The following is an 8,583-nucleotide window of genomic DNA, read 5'->3' on the forward strand; positions in this document are numbered from 1 at the left end:
TATGAAAATACTCTTGGCACTGAAAGAGTTAATAAAAAAAACAAAATTATGTTTTTTTTCAAGTTATGGTTTCTTATATAGGGCTATGCACATGTGTCATGTGACACTGGCCAATCACAGTCCTGAATAGACTGTGATTGGCCAATCACAGCGCAGGATAATTGTACAAATTTCCAAACCTCACTTATAGGGGCGGTTTCACAGCGCAGGATAATTGTACAAATTTCCAAACCTCACTTATAGGGGCGGTTTCACCGCCCAAAAATTAAAAATTAAAAAATAAAGAGATAATAATAACAATGCACCCCATTAAAATGGGGTCCAGGCAGGTATATAAACAAGTTTGAGAACCTCTATTATACATGGTAGAGCATAAACAGTGGCTAGGGGCCCCGCAATAAACAATCATGGCAGAACACAATAACATGGACCCCAACTCAAGGACCCCAACGGAAACAAGTCCGCAAGGACTTTTTTGGCCGGACCTTTTAGACAAAAGCATTATAAATGTAACTGTGTTGTTTTACATTCTTTTGCCTAATAAAAATTTCAATCAATCAATCAATGGTTGCTGTTCGTTTATCCATTTTTAACACTGAGTAAAAATAGAAATAGAAAAAGAGTTAAATGAACACTGAGGATTTTATTGTGTGTGTGTGTGTGTGTAGACTAAAGCTATTATTCAGCTCCAGTTAAACTGGTGTGAACATGAAACCAGAGCTCTCTCTGTGTGTGTGTGTGTGTGTGTGTGTGTGTGTGTGTGTGTTTGACACACACACACACAATGAGTGTGACCAGGGCGGAGGTACATGCATTGTTCATTCAGCCCTTGGTAAATACAAGCTAAAAACTACAACTTGGCTCTCAGGTGGCTGTAATCAGCCCACACACACACACACACACACACACACACACACACACACACACACACACACACACACACACACACACACACACACACACACACACACACACACACACACACACACACACACACACACACACACACACACACACACACACACACACACACACACACACACACACACACACACAAAAGTGGGGAGTCGTCCGTTACAAGAGATGCAGAGACCACTATGCTTATCCCATTTAGAACCTGAGGCCAATTCGGAAAAAAATCGATTCGAAAAACTTCAAATATGTATTCAAAAATTACAACAAATGTATGTTGCTATAATACTGTACATAGACACAGGAACCCCGGAAGGGGAAGGGTCCCGTCCTTTAAGGTATAGATACAAATAGGGGTTCCCGCCCCAAAAAGGAGTAGTTCACACAAAATAATGACTTATTTTCTATAAATCATTGTTTGGGTTTTTGTCGCATTCCTAAGCCAATAATAACTCCGCCGGCCATCACATTATTGGCTTAGGAATGCGACAAAAAGAAAAGAAAATCCCCACGTCTTCGAGGCCTCATAGGCTGTGTAATTGATAAAAAATAACGATACATTTTGGCCTGGGTTCGGGGGGTTTGGCCGCATCCGTCAGACTCAACTTCTCACGCCCCAAGTTCTAAACCACGAGTAAAGCTACAAAAGTACAGTATAACTCCACCCACTTGCTCTGGTTTGTCCGTTGGAGGCCAATCGGAGCAGGGCTTTCTTCTTGAGAATGACGCTCCCGCCAATCAGGAAGGCCGACAGTATGGCCAGGCTAAGCCCCACCCAGAAGTTGTAGTTGGACCATCGGTCGGCGTTGCCGGGCAGGTCTAAGCCGTGGACGTCTGTGGTGTTGTTGACCAATGGACCTGCAGGACAGGGGAGGAGGAAATAATAATATAGGCTTCACATTTTGATGGGATGCAGACATATCTAACTGTATCACATACTGCAGGTTAGCCTGGGATCAATACCTTTTTTCGGGTTTATGATCCGGACGGGAGCGGAAGCAACCCTATACGTCATACATACCCTATACGTATACCTATACGTGCGTCATCAGGCGGCCGGAACCCGCAAGCCACACCCCAAAATAACTCCGGCCGCGATCAAGGGCATTGTAATAGGGCCAACCTAATAAAATCCTTCATGCGACGTAGTTTAGCAATTTTTTTTAATATAAATGTGAGTGTACTTTCCGGAGACTATTTAGCGTCTGTCTACCTTTGTTATCCCACGGGGAGATTCTGTTCCATTTAAAGAGGGATTGGGGAAACAAACAGGGAGAACCAAAACAAAGCGGCTCCGCAAAACCGGAAGCCGCAACACCCGGACGCCAGAAGCGTTGTTTTCAGTAGGCGTGGCCTAGACCGGATCACACAAAACCGTACATTTACGGTTTTGCAAAAAGTGGCGTTGAGTGCCAACAATAAAAAAAAAACGTATATATACGTGAAGTGGTCTTTTAGTGGTTTAATAAACGGTCGCGCTGTTTTCTGTAAATTCCGACATCGGGTTCCCTTTCCACTCACTTCCGACTCACCCGGATGCAAAATTAGCAGGTTCAGTTTCCGGTTTTCGGTTTTAGCTTGAAAAATTTGATTTTTAGGCCAAAGCACGTTTTTTCACACGCTATAAAAAACTAACGGAGAGCTCCGGTTATATTTTCTTTACTCTGGACGACGAACAGTTATCGTCGTTGTGTATACCAACGATCTGAAACCCGATCATAAGCTAAGCTAAGATGGCCAGCGGTGAGGGCCGTGAAATAGGAACGCTATAAAATGGATATGACGTTTGCAGCCTGTTTGGGAGGAGCAGAGGGAGAAAAAAACGTAACTCTTTGAGTGCTGGTCGATCCGTCGTGTGTGTTTATAAACACAGCCAGACAAACGATTATAACGGATGTAACAATTCTGTGACCAGTTGAAAAGGTTATAAAACACGAATATCGCTGGCACTGGATGAGTATTATTATGAATGTACTCTGGCACCGAATGTGTTAATAACGAATACTAGGCTTTCCTCCGAGGTGTAAAGACTGGCGATGCGGAGGTTAACTGCAGGTAAGGCTGTCACCATTACACCTTTAAGTTGACGATTCATTGTCACTCAAATAATTACGATTAACGATTTAATTGTCTGTTTGGCCATTGAACATTAGAACACAAAAAAATGCACAGGACAGATAGGACAAATAACTGAAATATACAAAGAAATTACTGACAATTTAATAATATTATTTTATACATGTAAAAATAGCAGAAATAGCTGATCTACAAGCTTACACTGCGTCATTAAGTGACGCGTTGTAAGCTTGTAGATCTGCTCGATTTTCTATTTTTACTTGGCCCGCTCTTTTTTCCCTCTACACCAAACCTCTTTGCCAAAAATAGCCGATCTACAAGCTCACAACGCCTCGCAGTGCGAGGCGTTGTGAGCTTGTAGATCTGCTATGTGTGGTTAAAGTTCTCCTCAGAATAGGGACGCTATAGAGTTTTCAAGTGGTTCATACAAAAAAATAAAAAATAGTCATATCACACATAGATTTGGCAGACTCCCTATAGTAGCTCTGAGGACCCCCTAGGGGTCCCGGACCCCCTGTTGAAGACCCCTGACATACTGTATCTATACACCAATCCACAGACGTGCTGCCTGTAGGCAGCCATTGCTGCGGTGTCACCGCTCCGCGGACGCGACACCGCAGCAATGGCCGCCTACAGGCAGCGCATCTGTGGATTTGTGTACAGGCTTTATTTGTGCGCTCAGTGAGTTGTGATAGAAGTGACGCAACTACAACAGCGCTCACTCAGTCGTCATCAGTGGGCGTTGTACTGCACAACGTAACAGCGTCGCATAACGATGCGTTGTGAGCTTGTAGATCTGCTATTTAGATTTAGATTACAACTTGTTGTTGGGTCCTCAGCCAAATGTGGGGTTTCTAATGAGAAAGTTGGGGTTGTAGGGGGGTCTGTGTTGTATAGGCGTCTGTTGTGAAGGTGGTCTCACCTGACGTGTGGGTGTCGTTGAAGGGGTCTGTGTTGTAGGGGTCCGTGAAGGTCGTCCCACTGATCACGCACACTACAGTCTGAGAACCACATCTCAATGGAACCACAGAACCTGGAGAGAGAGAGGTTTAGTGTGACATGACCAGATCAGCACAGAGAGAGAGAGAGAGAGAGAGAGAGAGAGAGAGAGAGAGAGAGCGAGAGAGCGAGAGAGCGAGAGAGTGAGAGAGAGAGAGAGAGACACACAGAGACAGAGACCCATCAGTCAGATGGTCCTGGCGCTGAACAGACCAACATCAGCCCCTATAGACAATCCTAACAATAACCAGCCTACGGACAGTGACATCACTCCCAGACAAATCCGACCCAACCAAATTATTAATCAACAGCAGGGGCGTAGCCATGGGTGGCCCACCCATAGAGAGCTGGCCCACCCAATCGATTTTGCAAAAAATGGGATTTTTTTTTTGTAAAAATAATTTATAATTAATTTTTGGATAAAAAATAAATCTGTAAAATCAGGCAAAAATATGAATTAAATAACATAACCCTAAAACCGAAATAAAGTAACAAAAAAAACGTATATTTCTACTGCGTCATTAAAGCGATGTTTTTCTATTGGCACGTTTGACCCTCAAGGTTTCAGCCTCCAGGAAGAAACTCAAAATAGTCAGAGAAGACATAAAACACCATAAAAACACCACCAGGGGGCTTAATGAAGTTCTATCAACCTCATAGACACATGAAAAACAGAAAAAGTGCAAAACCATGGCACCACCTCTTTAATGTCTATCTGGCCCTAAACAGACAATACACCGTGGCAGAATATTTGAGCACGGTGACTGATAACAAAGTGAGAAAAACCTTAACAATGTACAGACTCAGTGAGCACATCGAGAAAGGCCGATATAGACAAACCTGTCTGCCCAGAGAGGACAGGCTGTGCTCTCACTGTGGTCAAGGAGTGGTGGAGACAGAGCTCCACCTTTTCACTGCATGTGACAAATATAAACACATAAGAGAAGATTACTATCCTAAATTCACAAACCTAACAAAAACAAAGCTACAGTTTGACTCTATCCAGGCTATATATATATATATATATATTGGGGCGGCCATAGCTGAGTGGTTAGTGAGCCCGCCTAGGGAACCAGAGCTGGCCCTGGTTGCACCAGGTTCGATTCCAGGCTATCCCAGCATATGTGCCGATGATATGAAATTTGTCCCTGAGCAAGACTCTTAACCCCAATTGCTCACAGGTTCTCATTGGAAACAAGACCGCAAGGACTTTCATGAACGACCTGTTAAAAGGAATTATCCTTTTATCCTTATACGTATTAGGTGAGAAAGCCCAATGTTCAAGGTTGGCAGCAAAATATGTATCAGTCACAACATGAGGGACAATGGGTGAACACTATAAGTCTACTACAGTTAATAGACCTTGTCTTGTTTGTATTTATTTGTTCTGATTCTGAATATGTATTATTATTTTTGTATCATAATGTATGTAATGCTTTGGCAATATAAGAATGCTTGTCATGCCAATAAAATAGTATTTGAATTGACAGAGACAGAGAGACAGACAGACAGACAGACAGACAGACAGACACACACAGAGAGGGACAGTGAGACAGACAGACAGAGAGAGATAGAGACAGGTAAGTCCGATGCATTCTTAGTGCGGTGGCCAGTACTCTCTTTCCAGTACTAATTTTAGTTGATGATTAATTCTCATACAAAATAATTATTACTTAATGACTGTGTTTTTTTCCATTGAACATAGGAACGTATAAATGTAAATGACATTTCTGTTTGCCTTCCAGGCTTTGTGATGGAAAATGACTGCAGGGAAGATAATATGACATAACCTAAAAAATACATGACTGACAAGGACTGGAGCCAATAATCAAACTAAACTATTCTGATCAGTGACAGACCTAGTCATCTAGGATGCATGCAGATACAGTACTCATAGAGACAGATAGATAGACAGACAGACAGACAGACAGACACACAAGATACAGACAGACAGACAGACAGACAGACAGACAGACAGACAGACAGACACACACACACACACAGAGAATATACAGACAGACACAGACAGACAGACAGACAGACAGACACACACAGACAGACAGACAGACACAGAATATACAGACAGACAGACAGACAGACAGACAGACAGGAGGGTTCAGGTATCATATTGACAGACAGACAGACAGACAGACAGACAGACAGACAGACAGACAGACAGACAGACAGACAGACAGACAGACAGACAGACAGGAGGGTTCAGGTATCATATTGACAGACAGACAGACAGACAGACAGACAGACAGACAGACAGACAGACAGACAGACAGACAGACAGACAGACAGACAGACAGGAGGGTTCAGGTATCATATTGACACTGTCAACAAGCCACAGGGTGTCGACTAAACACATGACTTCACTGGCACTGCTCTCAGCATTAAAGGGCTAGTTCACCCAATAAATGACTTATGATCGCTTATCTATAAATATGCTTTGATGTCCAGGTCTGTAACTCTGAGAGTGTATACATGGAACCAAATGGACCCTTACAGGTCTGTAACTCTGAGAGTGTACAAATGGAACCAAATGGACCCTTACAGGTCTGTAACTCTGAGAATGCACAAATGGAATCAAATGGACCCTTACAGGTCTCTAACTCTGAGAGTGTACAAATGGAACCAAATGGACCCCTAGAGGTCTGCAACTCTGAGAGTGTACACATGGAACCAAATGGACCCTTACAGGTCTGTAACTCTGAGAGTGTACACATGGAACCAAATGGACCCTTACAGGTCTGTAACTCTGAGAGTGTACAAATGGAACCAAATGGACCCTTACAGGTCTGCAACTCTGAGAGTGTACAAATGGAACCAAATGGACCCTTACAGGTCTGTAACTCTGAGAGTGTACAAATGGAACCAAATGGACCCTTACAGGTCTGTAACTCTGAGAGTGTACAAATGGAACCAAATGGACCCTTACAGGTCTGCAACTCTGAGAGTGTACAAATGGAACCAAATGGACCCTTACAGGTCTGTAACTCTGAGAGTGTACAAATGGAACCAAATGGACCCTTACAGGTGTGTAACTCTGAGAGTGTATAGATGAAACCAAATGGACCCTTACAGGTCTGTAACTCTGAGAGTGTACACATGGAACCAAATGGACACTTACAGGTGTGTAACTCTGAGAGTGTATAGATGAAACCAAATGGACCCTTATGGGTCCATTTGGTTTCATCTATACACTCTCAGAGTACAATGTGTGTGTAAAACTATTGAAAACATGCATGTTTCTCACCGTTAGCGCAGGAGTCCTCAGTCAGCTGGTGATGCTGCATGTTGTGTTGTTTATCACAACAAACCACACATCAGAAACTACACGCTCATCACGCACCGATCCGTCCCATACTTAATAGATCCGGTATAAAAACTGTAAAAATCTGGTATTAAACGGTATAAATCCAGGTATTAATCCATATACATTCGGTATTAAACAGTATAAATCCGCTATTAATCCATATAAATCGGATATTTAACGGTATAAATCCGGTATTAATAGAGATCCTGTATTAAACGGTATAAATCCGGTATTAATAGAGATCCTGTATTAAACGGTATAAATCCAGTATTAATAGAGATCCTGTATTAAACGGTATAAATCCAGTATTAATAGAGATCCTGTATTAAACTGTATAAATCCAGTATTAATAGAGATCCTGTATTAAACTGTATAAATCCAGTATTAATAGAGATCCTGTATTAAACTGTATAAATCCAGTATTAATAGAGATCCTGTATTAAACTGTATAAATCCAGTATTAATAGAGATCCTGTATTAAACGGTATAAATCCAGTATTAATAGAGATCCTGTATTAAACGGTATAAATCCAGTATTAATAGAGATCCTGTATTAAACGGTATAAATCCAGTATTGTGGCTCGGTGCCGTATGACCTCTCTCTGTGTCTTCAGAGTCTGAACTGAACACAGAGTGATGTGATCAACCTCACAGGCTGCACCTGCGTGGCCCCTCCCCCCTGCCCTGAGGGGACCACACAGGTGTGAGTGTGTTGTTGTGGCGCCGCCCCCAGCCCCTCCCCTCTGTCCCGAGGGGACCACACAGGTATGAGAGTGTTGTTGTAGGATACAATAGCTACACTACCCCCCCGACACACATACACACGCACGCACGCACGCACGCGCACACACACACACACACACACACACACACACACACACACACACACACACACACACACACACACACACACACACACACATTTGCATTATCATTATTACTATACTTGTGAGGACATCATCAACATTTTGTCACCTCTAACCCCTAAACCTAACCTCTAAATGTCTAATCCTAACACTAACCCCTGAATCCTTTTCTCTTATTGTAAACATGTTTGAGATCATGTGTAGCAGGGGAGGTGGGGAGGGGAGGCTTAAGAAGGAAGAATAAAACAACACATTTCATGAATAGTATTACCTACTAGACCAGTGATTCTCAACCATTTGGGGACCCAGGGGGGTCCCCAAATGATTTTTTTTGTTGGGGGGGGGGGTCCCCACGTGATAGTGAAGTGACAATTTAAGGACTTTAAGACCTTATTCATACCTAAAAAATAA

General features: G+C 42.7%; 1 protein-coding gene across 1 annotated transcript in view; it reads right to left on the bottom strand.

The window, feature by feature from the left end:
- The window catches only part of LOC308081540 (magnesium transporter NIPA4-like), a gene marked incomplete at its 3' end in the record, with an annotated part of 30,018 nt that extends 22,422 nt beyond the window's left edge, over positions 1 to 7,596 (bottom strand). The window contains exons 1-3 of the mRNA XM_080457907.1: positions 7,247 to 7,596; positions 3,911 to 4,021; positions 1,582 to 1,770 (exon numbers count right to left, since the gene is read on the bottom strand). Of these exons, the coding sequence (XP_080314033.1) occupies positions 1,582 to 1,770; positions 3,911 to 4,021; positions 7,247 to 7,286 (340 nt within the window). The remainder of the gene's footprint in view (positions 1 to 1,581; positions 1,771 to 3,910; positions 4,022 to 7,246) is intronic.
- Positions 7,597 to 8,583: the final 987 nt, after the last annotated feature.

Source organism: Gymnoscopelus braueri (genome assembly GCF_963280865.1).
Source record: "Gymnoscopelus braueri genome assembly, contig: SCAFFOLD_77, whole genome shotgun sequence".
Taxonomy (NCBI): domain Eukaryota; kingdom Metazoa; phylum Chordata; class Actinopteri; order Myctophiformes; family Myctophidae; genus Gymnoscopelus; species Gymnoscopelus braueri.